The 18645-nt window shown below is 34.1% G+C and overlaps 2 protein-coding genes across 12 annotated transcripts in view; one reads left to right on the top strand and one right to left on the bottom strand.

The window, feature by feature from the left end:
• Window positions 1-17652, bottom strand: part of LOC127845535 (uncharacterized) — a 46226-nt gene extending 28574 nt beyond the window's left edge. Inside the window, exon 1 of the mRNA XM_052376546.1 lies at window positions 17621-17652. The gene's annotated coding sequence lies outside the window, so the exon portion shown is untranslated. The remainder of the gene's footprint in view (window positions 1-17620) is intronic.
• LOC127845412 (aldehyde dehydrogenase family 3 member B1-like) overlaps window positions 17127-18645 on the top strand; it is a 44210-nt gene continuing 42691 nt past the window's right edge. For all 11 annotated transcript variants that reach the window (XM_052376308.1, XM_052376345.1, XM_052376355.1 and 8 more), the window contains exon 1: window positions 17127-17252. In XM_052376308.1, coding sequence (XP_052232268.1) covers window positions 17235-17252 — 18 coding nt within the window. In that variant the 5' untranslated portion in view covers window positions 17127-17234. The remainder of the gene's footprint in view (window positions 17253-18645) is intronic.

Below are 18645 nucleotides of genomic sequence, written 5' to 3'. Positions count from 1 at the left end.
AGAAAGTTTTATTTATTTTTCTTGACATTATTTTTCAAAAATGAGTTATTATTTAGCCGAAATATGATGTTCTATCAACTGTAAATAATGTGTTCATACTGCAAGGTTTGTACTGCAAGGAATGCAAATAAATTTATCACACCTCAGGCTCTGTTGATAAATGTGCTCAGGGCCCTCGTTTGGCCGTTTTTGGGGCCGAAATTCGGCCCCATTCCCACCTTAAAATAGTATACTTTTTCCCCTATTTCACCTAAAAATTCCCCCCTCCAAAACATTTTTTTTAACTTTTATACCTATGTTGCCAGCTGGTATCTTGCTATAAACCTTGGAGTAAATGTATATTTATGTAAATTACGTTAAAATAGAGCAATATTAAGTGTTGAATGATTGGTGAAAAGATCTTGTAAAATTCCCCTTTTCGCCGAAAACGACGTGAAATTCTCCCCTCTAAGGGCCCCGGCCCCAATCCCCCAAAGTGTAGCAAGGGCCCTGGTGCTCAATCTGCTCTATGTATTTGTTCCAAGGGTTATTATTATCTTCACATTTATATAGCTCTCTCTGTTTATTATATATCCAAAACATGTTATTGCTGTTTCTCCTTAAAATAATACAGACAACACATTCTATAGAAATTTTCATTTGAACTTAAACTGTGAATAAGAGAGGAACACAATAATATGTGCAAAAGTTTACACCATTTTATTTTGACAATACTTTGAGTCTTTTACGAAATTTTAAAAATGAAAAGTCTATTTTAAAATATACAATTACATAGTTCAAAAGTTGTGTTTTATATATAATTAATCTTGCGAGTAAGTTATATACAGTCAGCAGAGTAGAACAATTTAAATCCTTGCTACATGTGCTATTTAATTCTTTATACGGCTTTCACTTAAGAAAATTTTCAATGAAATAAATCTAGATTTCTAGGTATATTGTGTCTTTTACCTCAATATTTTGTTGGGGCTAATGTGAAGCCAATGGACATGATACAAAACCTACGAAGATTACCGCCATACAATGTCACATACAAAATAATTATCACCTAACCCGTGCGTTTTGAGAGAATAATAGTGTTTAACTCTTTATTATATAAGTAAATATTAAGCATGTGTAACAAGGACGGGCTATTTTTAACTTCAAATGTATGATTTGAGCACACCTAGAAGAAGAAAACACTAACATGTTACACACCAAATATTGAACCCCTGACCCTTGCGGTGTCTGTGTTGTTAGGGATTATCAAAGACATTAATCTATATAAATCAGTTGACCCCTGAAGCGCAAACAGTTTTGACCACGGAGACATGCTTTGAGGAAACTTGGCAAAGAACCACTATATGGTTGGCATGCAACGCAACAAACCAAAGGGCCCTACGGTCTCAGAGAATGATTATATTATTTATATGTATAAGCAAAACAGTAACCCCTAGGGAGGGCAAATTTTCTGCATGATTTGAACAAACTTCAAAGAGTACCTCATAACGATGTTACACACCAAATATTGTAGTCATGCCTCTTGTGTTCACTTTACATATATAAACACTATAACTCTCTCTGAATATAAAATTAAATGCAGCACATGTTTTTATAAGTCTATAACTCACGGTTTCTTAAATAAAATATTCACATTTTATGTTCAAGAACTTTCACTACACAAAGTTTGGATCAAGATCAATTCAAGCGAAGTCTGATCAGGATCCAAAGTGTTCGCTTAACATCTTTAGAAGTACTGACTGAATGACAATTATGTTGAACAGTTTGGATCCTGATCAGACTGCTCTTTTGGAGCATAAATGGTCGCAATCGCCCTAAGGTCCAATTTCCTGTTATGTGGCTCATTTTTTCTCATGATTGATACAAATTATAATGATATAAAGCAATTCTGTTGTATATTAAATAGTATTTTAGTGTGCATATTCCACCCATGGATGAAAGTTACAAAGTTGGTTGTTATCTAAATCTATTAAACAATTTAAAAAGTTTTCAATTCTTTTTTATTCAAGTCAAATGCATGCTAAATTTGTTATAAACATACATATGATTAACATTTAACAAAAGTTTAACGATCACTATAATACACTACACACCTGGCGTGGTTAATGGTCTCTATTGAAGCAATATAGTATAATACATGCGAAAGGTGCTTTTACATATAAATATATATATAAATATGTTTACTGTTATTATAAAAACTTCTACAACAGTGCAATAAGATATATAAAACACTTAAAGGTTAATGCAAGTATACATAAGGTTAAATTGGCTTAATTTTAAATTTAAAAAAATAAAAAAATAATCAGTTTAGACAGTTTTATTTTTATTTTTTGGTAGACTGTTCACTTTTCATGATTTTATTTTTATTTTTATTTATCCCCCCCCCCCGACTCAATTTGTTTGAAAAAATTCACGTAAAACAAATTAAAAAAAATGCTGGCCTTAAGTGCATATTTAACCAGCTATTGTATTAGTCTTCATATAATATAAATATTATAAGGATTTGTTTACAGATTGTATTATCTATAAAATGTACATGTTACTATTGATGTTTAATAAATAATAATGGTACGAATAGTGTGAATCCATAATATGGATGACAATTGCATGATCGTAATTGTGACAAAACCGTATGAATTTAACCTATACGATTTGTATAACGTTACCAAATCATACAAATTATAATTGCTTTGTATTAATGGTTTGGTTGGCGACGTACACATGTTATATTCTGTCATAGTAAACAAAATACAGATGTGATTTTTAATGTTGACGTCAATAAAAATGTTAAAAGCCCATAAACACTCAAAATCAACGAATATTTCCTACAATATTTCGACAAATAAAATTAACACATGAAAATTCAATGTTCCCTAAATCAATCGCCAATTTTTAACGTAAAATGTCGTATGGCAACATAGTTTAAACGCGATACAAAAGGCTCGTTTTCATTTTTTGTCTCACAATATATTCTATGTGAATTTCCGGCTACGATAACCGAACATTTACCAGCGAACGCAAGATTTGCTTCGGGCAGCTTTGGAAGCGGGACATAGTTCTCATGAAATGTCATTCTTCCGAAGATGCCCGAAGCCAAATTTTGGCTATTGCTATAAGGAAAACTGATTTGTTATGGGTAAACTTAATTTAACGAAATATTTTGCAAAATATTCGTTGATTTTTAGTATTTATGTTACTTTAATTTATGTGTTCATCAAAATACCGTATTGGAAATGACATTGATTAAAAAATATATAAAGACAGTGGTACTTTAATATTGATAAGTTCGTGTATTGTTATAAAATATTAACTTTATATGTATATTTTAATGTTGATTTATTATAAATGTAATGTATAAGACTTTACATGAATGTTAATTTGAATAGCATTTAAGATGATAGTGTAATTAATTTGTTGAGTAGTTGAACTGCAATGCTGCTAGAACTGTTAATTTTTTCTCTGCAATACACACTAATCTTGCATATTGTCGTAGTTTAACACGGCAATACGTGAATGTGAAGTAATTACACAATGAATGTTACGTGTTCCGCTCTCTTCGTGTAAACATGTAGTCAATCGTATTGAAAAGAAGGCAAATTGTGTAGTGCAGTTCTAGATTTACAAATGGCGATATTTAGGAACAACCGCAACAACAATGTGTACAAACTTGCATTGGCGAACTCAAAGAAACCAGATTAAAATACAATAACATCAGGTTAGCTTCTATATCCAAACGTTCGATGAAGAATTCGTCATTATTTTATTCGTAGCTTTCATACACGGACCGTTCACCTGTAATCAGCCCATCAGTATGACTAGTCAATACAATTGATTTAGCCATTACACCACACGTGGCAATCGCTCATGAAAAGAGGACTTTGAACTCGCCTTGTTGAGCAGTTAATTAAATGCTAAACTGTTCTGGAATATGTCAAAGCGCTTCCGAAAAAGCTTCCGGCTTACACAAAAGGAAAACGATGACCTTCATTAGCCCGGTCTTCGTCCGTGAAATGCTCTTAAATCATCACGGGTACGTCAAATCCTCAGAGCCAAGTTGGGTACTTGAACCGATTGGTAACCGCGACAAGCCTTTATGATGAAGGCGGGCATTAGTGGTTTGGATTCTATGTTTAGGTCGTTAATTACCATATCTATTGACCGTTTTTGTACTGAGTACATTGTGGTTTTGTAAGAGGCATTTCGTTTTAAAATGAACACATATGACGTCATTTTATTGCCTTGCATTATCCACAGGTTATTTTTTCATTCGATATAATGCGTAACTTTCCTACTGTATTCGATCGATGTTACTCATTTGACTAAAACGGTGATAACAAATATAAATAATGATTTATACGCAATCAACATTAACGAGCGGGATTACAAAGATTAGGCATAATTATTTACTTCTTTTATATAAACAGGATACCTTGATGACAATCATCCTGCTCACGCTCACTCAAAGTTAAACCGTGTTTTGCATCGTTTGAAAATCTTTATGTAAATACCGACTACACGTAAAATTGCTTCTCCTACGAACTGTACAATATGCATTCGCTTCTTATGGATGTTTCTGACTGCACACACAAAAGTAATTTTAAAAATAAAATAATTAAATTCAGTATTTGTTCAATAAAATGCGGTACGGTACGTTTACAAACATGCGCGTGAATTGTCAACCCGATGGCGACCCGTTTACATGGTGGTGAGAAAATAAGCGTGTCCCAACAATTAATCATGTGGCACTGTCCCAACAATTAATCATGTGACACTGTCCCAACAATTAATCATGTGGCAATGTCCCAACAATTAACCCATTTATGCCCAGTGGACTCTCCCTTCTTTTTAAATTGGATCAATTTATTTCCAAAATTAGGGATGTCTCGTATATTTATTTCTATATTTAGAACATTTCTAACAAAAATTAATTTAAGCAAACAGCGCAGACCCTGATGAGACGCCGCATCATGCGGCGTCTCATCGGGGTCTACGCTGTTTGCAAAGTCCTTTTTTCTAGACGCTAGGCATAAATGGGTTTATCATGTGCCACAGGAAGCTTTTCTCCGCGCAATCGACTTCCGTGCCATGGGAGATTGTGTTCTCGAAAAAAGGTCGTCTTGTTACCAAGGTAAGCAAACGCATCAGCCACAAGCTTATGTAAAAGGTCATTTTCTTGACCAAATGAACCAAATGGACACTGTTGGTGTGTGTATGTTCTGCATATATGTTCGCTGATTTGTTTGGACTGTTCGGTCGAGTTGCACTAGTTTAACAATGATTTAAAATTATTTTTTATATTAAGTTAATTTTAGCTAACAAAAAAAAAAACACAACAGAATGAACAAAGAAACACAACATTATTGTGAGCGATACGACGTGAACGTAATATACCGGTACTCGACCCAACCGAAATGACACGTGAATATGAACAATGTGTAGATAGTATAACTTTTAGTTATATGCTTTTACGCAGGCAAAAATTAATTTTAAAAAATCTTTCATTTACATAATTATTAAAATAAAATTGTAAAAACATTTTTACTAAGAAACTGATATGTTATCAAAGCAAAAGATCACATATTACTTCCGTTTCTATGAAGTGCATGAACAAGCGAAATTACATATTTTACGAATACGTATGTTGACTACTAAATGTTTTTCGGTTAATTACCGGTTACGGCAAAAAGGTCAACCGGTTAATGTTTTCTCTGTTTGTTGAAAAAGTATGTTCGTATATACACTTGACGAAGCAACTGTTGACATGACATGAGAGAGGCTCACACTCGCACTGAGTTTAAATATGATTTCAATCCTACATCACTTAACATAATTAGTGTGCATTAAGTGCAACAAAAACTGTTATTTCCATCAAAATTAAACATACTTAAACAAAACAATAACGCCTTCTGTCGTGGTCTTTGTTAGAATTTCAATTTATATAGACCTACGCACTCCATTGAGGTCTCCAAATAATTTGATGTATATCACAATATAAACTACAGAGGCGGACGTAGAAACACAGTAGTTAATCCCACATGACTTGAGGCAGCCGACAAAACTTAGTCAATAAACTGTAAGAGTGTCAGCCTAACTGCCTATGAGCCTCGCTCTGTGTAAATAGGGTTAACTGCATGTGTGTTCAGTATCAGTTCGGATTAGCCTGTGCAGTCCGAACAAGCTAATTAGGGACGATACTTTCCGCTGCCATGATATATTGTTTTGTTGCAAGACAGTCTCTTCTCGGCAAAAATCATGTTTAGGCCGAAAGTGTTGTCCTTTATTAGCATTTGCGGACTGCACAGGCTAATCAAAGACGACACTTTACGCACATGCCCTTTTCACAGAGAGCGGTTGATATGTCTCAAACAAGCGGGAAATATAGAAATCTCGCAGGTCATTAACCATCTTCATAGTATTACCAACCTCTACGGAAATAACTTTAACAAGCATGCGCTCTGCGCAAATATATCTTTCTAGACTCAATTTCTCGTCGTTAAAAGATTTTGTATCTTGAGATATGTATAAATATGTCATATTGTCAATTACTTTGAATATAAGACCCATTTTATAACGTTTCGACACATCTAAAAAGCTGTGAAAACAATTGATCATATAAATCATACCAACGAAAACTCCATAAATGCATTAAAGCAACACCACAAGTCTCAAACGTGTATTCGCAGCATTTATTTCATACGTTCTACTTATACATCGGATTGTGAAGATTAATTTGGGATGAAAAGTGCTGTCCATAAACTTCTATCTATTGCGAATTTTTGGTCGCTATTGTTTCCAAGTGAGAAAATAAATTTACAGCAAGGGACACATTTTATTTTAAGATTTCGAGAAAGCTTTTGACAAAGTACCTATGCTCAAATAGAATGATGAAACGTCAAGCTACGGTATTCGTAAAGCTACCATAGCGTGGGTGAGTGGGTAAACCGGTGTCTGTCAACAACAGGCGGTGTTAGATGGTCAAACACCATCCGGCGATACCAGGGCGGAGTGCTAGAAAGACGATGATCCACTCTGGATCAGCAGACGATTAATTCCATAATCTATCTTGCGGAGGAGCCGATGTATCACGACTGACGATGATCGTCTTTGTATTTGCTTACAAATACTAAATACTGCTCTGTTGACCCATAAATAAATGTTAGTAGAGTCATAGAAGTTCAGTCACATGCCATGCAACCCATACGCTTGAACACAACTCAGATACATTCTACAGCGTTTTTAACAAAATCACTGAATGATGTCTGGATGAGTGAAACGCAAGACTTAACATATCTTTAAAAACCATATCATATTTCGAGATAATATTATATATTATAACACATATGTTCGTGTTCAGAGAATAACCGACTAACTTTACAAATACAAGAAAGTAAAATTTTTGAAAAAGTATGTTTTAAAAATGCAAAACTATTTAGGACACTCAAAGGATTCATGCGATAAAAAGTCGGCTAATCCATCAAGCATCTCAATATCCACATTTCTAAGCATATTAAAAGTAAATAAATGATCCAAACACGGCATTCTTTCCACCAGTCGAGAAAAGAATATTGCATATTTCAATGAACGTTTTTTTAAACTGCGAGCTTCACATTATCTTTTCCGAACTCGATATTAGAAATCAGAGATACAGAAAGCATGTTGTCAGTTAATTTGCTACGGACCCTATAATTTTTTATAAAAATGATTTCTCTCGTATGTCAAGATACATTGTCAAGATTTTACAAAATCTTTGATTTCGGTGCGTTCGCATACGTGTGTAAAGAAGAAAATAGTGTCCCAATATTCAAAAAGTGCAATTAAAATAAAGCAGAATATATTCGCGGGGTAACCCTTTGGGGTATATGTGGCAGACCCGTACCCAGGGGGTGGGCCCAGGGGGCCCGGGCCCCACCAGCTGGATGTTGAGTTATGAATTTTTTTTAATAATAGGCCTACTGCAACTTTTTCTCTCATGAAAGGGCCCACAGTACACTTTCACTCAATAGAAAAAAGCAGACATGTTTTATTGTCCCTGTTAAACAAAGGGATTAGCGTTAATTTACTCGCCAGTGGAGATAAGCCCCTAGGCAATGTTTTCTTATCGTCTTGTACACACATCACCGATCAGTCAATTACCCCTTGTGTGTGGTGTACGAACTGGTCCAAAAATATTCTAAACCGTCCGGGACGGTTTAAACTGTCCGATACGGTATTATTGCTGGACAGTAGTATTTTTTTCAAAGGGCTAATACGTTTTTAATTAAAAAATGACAAAAATAGCGCAAGCAAAGTCGGAGATTGAAAATGTTCTGAATTAGTTAAAGAAATGCATGTGTACTGTGGTTTTTTTTTTAAATAATTGATTTTTTAACTTTGTGAAAAAAAAATATACTTGACCTAACAGAAATTAAATTTCATCATTCTTTTTCGTTTATTTGTTTTGAAATTCTAGCAATGACAAGAAATCAATTAATGATTTTTCTTCTATACTTGTTATTTGCACTGTTAATTGGTTTGAAATTATTTGTTCTTTTAAATGGTATATCAACAAAGTGTTGTAATATTAATTATATCAGATTCTGATTGGTTGATTGACTCCTCTTCAAAACCTATGCCGTACCATAATTTATGCCAGGAAACCGTCCCGGACGGTTTCCTTAACTGTATCGGAGGTTTGGTTTCCACAAAAAAAATCGCTCGGTACGGTTTACAGACGCACGAGCGGTTCAAAAGAATGTAACTGTCCGATACAGTTTAGTAAATCGTCCGGGACGGTTTACATACCGCCCCGGACGGTTTATAAACCGTCCCGGACGGTTTACAATAGTTTTTGACCAGTTCGTACACCATAACCGTCCCGGACGAATAAGAATAGTTTTGGACCAGTTCGTACACCATACTTGTGATCCTGAATGCTTCATCTATCGATGGCTGATTTAGCAGGTCTTTTGATTGGCCAAGGAAAGAAAAGAAGCGAATTGAAACAAGTGATACAGGAGTTCGTAGATCTGGAAATTGCTGAAGTTAATACAAATGTAATTTGTGAAAAACAAGTAATGTTGGAAGCAATAAGAGAGTTGATGTGGATAATCGTCTTTGTCTAAGTACAAGACCTATAACTTCGTCAAAAATAAATGGACCGGAACGAAACTGATACTTCATCTGTATCGGGTCAATATCTTAAAACTATTTGAAAAAAGGCCGGAAAATGAAATGCCAGACGGACGGACAGTCCAACTGCTATATGCCATCCTACCGGGAGCATAAAAATCAGCTCTATATTTGAAAGAGTTGCGTACAAAAAGCGTCTGAGAACGGTTATTATAGTTCGATTGGTCATTGTCGGCTCGGGTTCTCTTGAAATGTACTCCGGGTACTCTTATACAAAAAAAAGCATATTCAAATGTATCCCGGGAACAATCAAGCGTTATAATAGATTTTTTTTTTAAGTACATGGCTCATAAATACGCCAAAAATTGTTGGACCGGAACGAATTTCACACTTCATCTGTAGGTTATGTAGGTTGACTCACATACCAAAAATCTGCTCAATACCTGAAAGCGTTGCGTAAAAAATCTCCGGAAAACGGTTATTGTAGAGAACATTCCAATCAAAATTCGATAAACATTAAAAAAAATGTGTTTTGACAGTTTTTTTTAACCTCAGCGGTCAATTGTATAAACAGTGTTCAATATTAACTTTAGTAACTTGATTAACGCAGTTATTTACATGGTTATGTTACCGCAAGATAATTGTATTTGTATAAACGATGGTTACTTCGTTGTAACATAACCATTGAAATTTGTTAACTTACCACAATAAAATTACCAACCATGCAACTCTGAAAATGACGTCGTTTTCGCGCAATTTGTCAGACGAAAATTGTCCAATATGGCCTCTGACTCTGTCACAAAAAAAAATAAGCGCAAAGCGGGCTAAACCCTTTAGTGACCGAGAGGTGAACGTTTTAAGAACTTAATGAAAGAAAATCTTCATAAACTCAAAGCAAACCAAAGCGACCACTCGTTACCTAATAAGTAATGGACACCATGCTCGTTGTAGTCAGAAACTTGGTACAATGCATTATTTATAGCCCCATTAACACTCACAATCAACGAATATTTCGTAAAATATTTCATAGAATAAAGTTAACCCATACAAAAACATTGTTCCTTAAAGCAATAGCCAAAATGTGACCGCTAGATGTGGTCTGGTAACATAGATTTAACAAGATACATTGTTAACAGACCACATCTAGTGTTGAAATTATGGCTATAATATACGGAACAATGATTATGTATGGATTAACTTTATTTAACGAAATAATTAACGAATATTCGTTGATTTTGAGTATTAATGGATCTGTCTGGTTATGATGTCTACGCATTTAACCGCAAAATTCATTAATTTATCGGGCTGATATAACTATAGTGGTTAGTCTACATGAGTGACAAGGTAATTCACATGGACCGAAGTAGGAGGCAACGAATCAATACAACGAAACAAACACATGCTGTTTAAAATTTGTTGTCACAAGATTTATTATCGAATCCCGGGTGAATACATTTGCATGCTTTTGTACATAATTTCGCGAAATTTATGATCGAATCCCGGCTGTATAAAGTGTGAAGCAATTAAAGTGTGCGTTTTGCAATACTGCGTTTTGCAAGATAGAATCTATATTTGAAATATGAAATGAGTAAAATATAATAAAATAATTCTTTGGAACGAAATCACTTGCATTGAGTATCAAATTAATTGAAGTTTGTATTTAAATAGTTAATATGTTTTTAATGTTCATGCCATTAAGCATGAAATATTTGGGATTTAAAATGATAACTTCATTCGTTTCAAGTTACCGAATTAATATACGTAACATCTCTAAAATTATGTTTCAATAAGGCTTTATTTAATTTAAATCTTGCATAGTTGATGAGTCTACTTATTGCTTTGTTCACTTAGCTTACTGTACCTTTTACACATTGAAGAGTACAGAAAACAGAACATTGATTAAGCTTTGAAAATGTTGATTTTTTCTCGCGATTTGTTAACCTTAAATCTTAAATGCAGTCTAACAGAGCTGTCTACGTCTAACATACCGGTAATGTTGCACTCGAGAAGTAGAAGTTGGTTGTCAATAGGGGGCAATAAAGGGATTAGCGATGGTAACTTTTAACCAGACAGAGCTTTACTTGAATAGCGAATTTTATTGTGAATTTATAGAACGTATTAACGAATATCTGGACAAATTGACGAACTGGCGGGACTGTCCCGTCGAGATCTGGCATGTATGTTTTAATTTCGTTATCCATATTATATCAAATCAATGATTATCTAATCAGAATTTAGTTTCTCAAATATATACCAATTAAAACGTTCTTAAATGGTTCTTTATTCCAGAAAAAATAGCGAAACCAAAAGCATAAATATTATCGATGGAAAGTAATCCAGATCAATTATAAGTATTTAAATAAATTAGAATTACGGTAATGCGTTTTCCTGAAATATCTTACATCTAATGAAACTTAACAGTATTTATTTAAAAAGGAGCATAATAATCAATGATCCTTATTTTTTTTTTTTTACTCTATCCTGTTTTACAAAGCCGCACATAGATACGATTTATAGTGGCAATTGTGGCAATCATGAATAGTAATTTGCTCCGGACGCTCATAAATTCGGACACCTTGATATAAGGTTTAAAAATCGAATATTCGAATATATTCGAATAACGACAAACGAATATTCGAATATCGTTTCCAGTATTCATTCCCATCCATACTTTAAAGTTATTGATAGTAATGCACTTCTAATTAAACTCTGCTGTACACTATGCCATTGTTATTTTCTAGGATACCAAAGAAAACTTACAAACAAGTCTAGATATTTTTAAAGAATTTTGTAATAGGTGGTAAAAAGTTAATGTTTAAAAAAGTATTATCCTCGAAAGGTGGTAGAATTCTCACTTAAATGTGTATACGAAAACAAAGAATTGGAAATCGTTTTTACGTTTGTATCTTTTTACTGCAGATTGGTCATTTGATAAAACATTTGAAAAATTAAACAGACAAGCTCCTAACAAAACTTTTTAAGCAGAAAATATATATTCTTATTTTTTTTTTGATTTTCACTATAAGTCACCGATTAAGTCTATTCGAAAACAAATATTGGGACCAATGTATGGGAACTACTTGAAGTAGAAAACACAGGAAAGAAAAGAAAGAAGACAAGAAAAATATAAATGTATCTATATCACAGCTCGGTACAAAGACATGTTCTCTTAATTCGCAAACGGAAAATAAATGTTTTGTCAAAAAATAAAAAGACATGACATTTTCGCATTTCCCCTTTCAAAAATCAGTTTTCTCTCTATTTCATGTCAGTTAATGTCAGTGAACAGGGTGAAAAAATACGATTGCAAAGCCTTGCCGAGCCCAAGCAAGGCGCACATCGGATCACTATGCGGACTCAATGGAAAACCATTTAAAAGAAACTTTCATTGTCTTCTGTAAAATAACCTTCTAAAATTTAGTTGCCAGGCCCGTAGCCAGGATTTTGAAAAGGGGGATGCGACCTTCCCCATAAACGAGAATATTAAGCAACGAAGTGGCGAATGGGGTATGTGCTGGAGGGGATGTCCCCCTCCTGCAATTTGAGGGTTTGGGGGTTCTCCCCCTAGAAAATTTTGAACATGAAACCTAAACTCATGTATTCTGGTTAATCGACATAAATATGATATAACATACATGTATTCCCCACTACCGTTTTTCAATAACCACCTTTTTCGATCAGTCACGGAAATACATCATTTTATACGGTGTTTAACCTGACACTAGTATGCGCGCACATACTTTGTTTACATATGCAACAACACATTTATAGAATGTAAAATCAGCAATAAGAACGGTATAAAATATCATTATTTATTGGAATCTTGATAAAATTGGTGTGTTTTACCATTCCAAACTTCCACCATTCATAAATCGAGCAAATTAAATGGAAATACAATGTATTTGACTTTTTCAAAACAATTGTTTGTCTGCTACCATAGATAGTACCATATGTCTAGCATTGCTCTAAACGTGCTCATAGTGTATTGTACAACAGACACTGATTAACAAAACTGGGTCTTCTCTAAGCTGCATCAAAACTAAACAGAAATCAAAATATTATAAATGGTTACTTTTATTTTGTTAAACTAGTTTTAACAAATTAGTTATCCTTTTTATAAACGAATCTCAGAAATGTATAACAATTAAGGCTTTATAAAGACCCTATAACCACAAACTACTGGCCCTATGATCTCAAAGTCTTTAACAATGTTTGCCAGGACGTTGAAGAAGAACGATGTTATTATTTTCCAAGAATGTAGGTAAAAATGCCAGAGGTAAAAATGCCATAGGTAAAAATGCCAGAGGTAAAAATGCCATAGGTAAAAATGCCAGATGTAAAGTGGTAAAAATGCCATAGGTAAAAATGCCATAGGTAAAAATGCCAGACGTTATATAGTAAAACAGATTTTTTAGCAATGTTTTTTAAGGATAATGAGTATTGTACGGAAACAATTTTTTATTTGAACTTGTTCAAATGTCTAACTAATACATTTAGACTGTAATTTTGTTGTTTTGTGCTTTATTCATTCTGTTTATTGGTTGGGATTTTTTGTTTCTTTGATGAATAAGATAAGACATGGATAAAATACAAATATGACACATATGAATCTTTCATTTCTTCAAAAAATAAGCACGTAGTCACATATAAATAAGACACATTTAAGACACAGATACAATATAAATAAGACACATTTGAATCTTCCATTTCTTAAAAAAAGCATGTGAATCTTTAGAATACATGTATTACTGACACATTATTCTCAAACAACATGTTTAATTAAAAAAATGTTTCCGTACAATACTCAATATCCTTTTACAATGAATTTAACAAGTTTTCTTTAATGACCGATTCATCAAAGAAACACAAATTCCCAACCATTAACAACATGTTCAATTAAAAAAAATGTTTCCGTACAATACTCAATATCCTAAAAAAATATTGCTTAAAAATCTGTTTTACTATATAACGGCTGGCATTTTTACCTATGGCATTTTTACCTATGGCATTTTTACCACTTTACCTCTGGCATTTTTACCGCTGGCATTTTTACCTCTGGCATTTTTACCTATGGCATTTTTACCTCTGGCATTTTTACCGCACACCATTTTCCCAATAATGCGCAAGGTCCGTCACGGGCAATGAACATTAAACGTTAACGTCCACCTGATCTTTGTTATAACGTTAAAAATTCATTATAACAACTGTTTAAGAGTAGGACATAGTTCAAAGTGTCAAGTTTGACATAATTGTAACATTGTGAGAAGTTCTGTATGTATGTGGAGCAGAACAGATGCCATTAAGTGTTGGTAAACTTCAAAAAAGCTACGTACATTGCTTTGTAGAAATGATTTGTTTTCTTGTCATTCAACAAACAAAAATATCCTGTCTTGGGCATAGCTGATATTTTTGCTGGAAAACCGTTTAGGGGATCCGAAAATGGTGGTACGGGGATATAACAAAAATACAACGCAGTCTGTCGAAAATGCTGTGCACAATGTGTAAATAAATTGTTATAAATCGTGGTATAATGCAAAATTATTAACCAGTGACTCATTGGTCTTCGGCAATAGTCGACAGGCAGGCCCGTACCCAGGCACTGGGCCCAGGGGCCCGGCCCCCCCCCCCCAGCTGGCTGTCGAGTTATGATTTTTTAATAAAGGGCCTACTGCAAATTTTCTCACATGAAAGGGCCCAAAGAACACTTCCCTGCAATACAAATGTGCAGATGTGTTTTATTGCCCCTGATACACAAGGGGATTAGCGCTAATTTACTCGCCAGTGGAGATAAGCCCCTAGGCATTGTTTTCTTATCACCTTGTACAAACATCCCCGATCTGTCAATTACCCATTGTGCTCAATGCTTCATCTTTTGATGGTGGGTGTAACACGTCTTTTGATTGGACAAGGAAAGAGAAACAGCGAATGGATGAAACTGATACAGAAGGTCGTAGGTCTGAACGATAATAGTGTTTTCTCTTTTGAATTCAAACCTCCTCTAGAGTCATAGCTTATTAAACATTTCTGTGAAAACTGTCTTGTAGATGATAAACATTTTATAATGAATTTACTTTGAAATTTTATATAGAGGAGGTTTGATTTCAAAGAGAAAATACTAGTAGGTTATATGGAAGTTTCTGACATATAACCATAGTAGTATTTTCTCTTTGAAATCAAACCACCTCTACAGTCATACTTTATGTCAAATTTCATAATAAAGGTTTTTATGTTTCAAAGGATGCTTTAACTTCTTTATAAAGTGTAATACATTTCTGAAATCTAACGCTTTAAACATGTGTGTGAATTTCACACCAAGGGGTCGTTGATAAAGCATGTCACGCTTTTTTTACCATTTTTGCCTCGGCATGTCACAAACTGTTACAAAATCTTGGACCCCCTTCCCTAAAGTACGTCACAAACTCACACTTTCGAACATTTTTTTTTTTTAATTAATACTTAATTTAAATTTAATCTAAAACTCAATTCACTATTAAACCGTATTAAAATTTCACTTACCGGTAAAAGAACTTTCACATTACAGGCTTTTATAACTGTAGGGTTGTTACGACGAGCAGTATGAATATTTATCCACGTGTTAACCTCTAATAAAAACGAAATTATAATTTAGATTTTCTTTCAACCCTTTACTAACTAAAAATGGAACAGTCCAATTATTTCGTCATTGAAATCTGTGTGGAGGTTGTGCCTATTGAATAAGCCGGGCCAGCCAAGTTGCCTATTAAACATTCGAACAACAGAATCAGGAGATACGCAATTCGTCTTATTTTGACATAAAACTAATTCAAATGTTTCACAATTTTTTGAAAATTATTTTTAAATTCTACTAAAGAAATAATAAATAAATTATACATTTTTTTTAAATGAATGTGTGAAATCACACATGGCCTGACTCCCCTCCCCCATGTCACAAACTGTCACTTTCTTACTCACCCTCCCCCACCTTGAGCGTGACAAACTTTATGGACGGCCCGTAATGGTTAAAGCTTTAGACTTCAGAAAGGTGCTGATTTACTTGTTATATATTCATAAATTTATAACACAACATATGTTTCTATATGCATTAAAATTCACCTTGAACAGTGCCTAATAAAAAAATCTATTCGGGAGGGGTTGCCCCTCCCGCACCCTCCCCGTTTGGGCCCCCCCCCCAGTCAACATTTCCTGGGTACGGCCCTGAATTAAATATAATTATATGTGCACGGTGACCTGTCGGTTGCATATTGAATACAACATTATTGTAACGCTTAAATACGAAGACTCACTGGGTTCCTGGAAAGGATAAATGACCTTTTTTGCGTCAAATAAGTTGGGTGCAACTTATAATACACATTTTGTTTAATCGTCAAAAAACATTGGGTGCGAACCCCCCTGGCTACAGGTATGGTTGCTGTAACTCCACCGAAACCAATAATGATCTTATTTAGGACACAGAACGATAACGGATAAGCGTTTGTCTAGGATTAGCAAAACTGATCAGGCTTGGGGTATCACATGTTTGTTGCAAAAAAATATACTTTTTTTCGATTTAAATACAATACGCACCGCACATACAGTACATAAATATTTAAAGCTCTAAAATGTAGAAAACAACATGGACATATTTGCAAAATTAAGCGAAAAGATACAAACTAGTTATCCTAGAGCCGGTTTTCCTGAAAAGAAATCTCAAGTGTATTCAAATTAATATTTCAGTCAAGATTTTCAATGCGACATCCAATGTTTCATGCTTGGGAAAGGTGAACATAATTATTATGTTAGAAATACAATTTCCTAGTTTAGATATCATGATGTAAATTCATTTTAACGCAAACAAATATTTAATGAATTGTATGAAAAGGACATTTTCTTATGCTTGCTCTAATCAAAGACGTAATTAATGAGCTTTTTGAACATACGCACAGATTACAAAAAGTAAAAGTAACGACCAGGCAAATAACCTAAACGGTAGGTTACACTGCACGGAGTCTGTTTTCATATTAGCTAGAAATAGTGTAATGTAACGGGAAATTACCGAACAGCTCCATACTACGTCCCATATATTGACATTAGGTTATCAAGCTCTTTGTTAAACTAAATTAAGACGCCCGTGAAACAGGAAATAACATACAATGGCAGACTTTTCAACGGTATTGTAGCAATAGAGTTTATTGTTATTGTACGCCTACGTGCTAATCATTTGCTCCACTGCAATGGCAGGTCTAACTCTAAGTGTCAAATGTTGACATTTAAATGTAATGCATTTTCGTGTATACTGTCTAAAGTTCATACCGCAAATTAGTCCATATAAACGGACTCCCAGAACCTTTGATAATTTTTGCTATGGCGGCTCTGGCAGCAACCCATTGGGTTTTAAAGCTGATAGTTGAATTATTGCAACTAACCGCAAATTGACAATTATCATAGGAATTACAATTTCAGTGACCCTAGGATTTGTTGCAAATAATATTTGACACAAGCCATAATAATATCAATATGCGCCTATCGTTCTTCTTACTGATTAATGAGCTTGATGTATCCACTTCTAAGGTCTAGACTGTAGATTACCAATTTCTGGTGCTTTAAATGCCATAATTACATCCTTAAAAGCCATGATAACATCTTCAAATACCATTAATTGAATAAATTAGTGGTGTTGTTGTTTTGCTAAATAATGTTAAAAAATTGAGGATTCAAGTGTGTCCAGCATTGTATTTACTCAGGTTGAACTTATATAGATGGGAGATTACATTGGGAATTTTGAGCGAGCTGACATTTGGGAAAAAATATATACTTTTTTTAATGAAACCCCCCCATAACTTTTAACCCAGGGGTCAAATCAAAATTCCAAATAGTGCACTGTCGCACATATGCTCATAGCTACCATGTGTTTAAGTTTCAAGGTCTTAGTGCTAATAGTGTAGGACAAATAAGAATAAAAGTACTGACAGTACTGGTGTGACGGTGTTTTTGAAGAGGATGGATATATAAGCATCAATTTAAGTTTATCTGCATCACCACAGTTGTGTATGTGGGAACGAAAATTTTGGGTACGAAAAAAAATTGGATACGCAAATTTTGGGTACGAACAAATTATACCCAGAAAATATTTTGGTACGATAAAAGTTGGGTACAAAAAAAAAAAAGTTGGGTACGAAAAAAAATGGTTAAAAAACAAGTTCGGTACGAAAAAAAAAAATTTGGGTACAAAAAAAGATTGGGTACGTAAAAAAATTGGGTACGAAAAAAAAAGTTACACAAAATGTTGGGTATGAAAAAAAAAGTATGGGACAGGGAATATTGGGGTACGAAAAAAATTTGGGTACGAAAAAAAAAATTGGGTAGGAAAAAAATTGGGTAGGAAATTTTTTGGGTTCAAACAAAATTTGGGGGTACAGGGAAGTAGTACAAGTGGACCTCTCGATAAATTCGAAAGAGGACTGGAACCAAGCTGCCGTTACCTTTACCAATCGCCCTGGAGTGGGTAATGTGGACATGAATGGTCGAGATAGACTGTGAGATGTTCAGTATTAATTTGAAGTT

The sequence above is a fragment of the Dreissena polymorpha genome, chromosome 1 (genome assembly GCF_020536995.1).
Source record: "Dreissena polymorpha isolate Duluth1 chromosome 1, UMN_Dpol_1.0, whole genome shotgun sequence".
Classification (NCBI taxonomy): domain Eukaryota; kingdom Metazoa; phylum Mollusca; class Bivalvia; order Myida; family Dreissenidae; genus Dreissena; species Dreissena polymorpha.
This window is presented reverse-complemented; position numbering and strand designations above follow the sequence as displayed.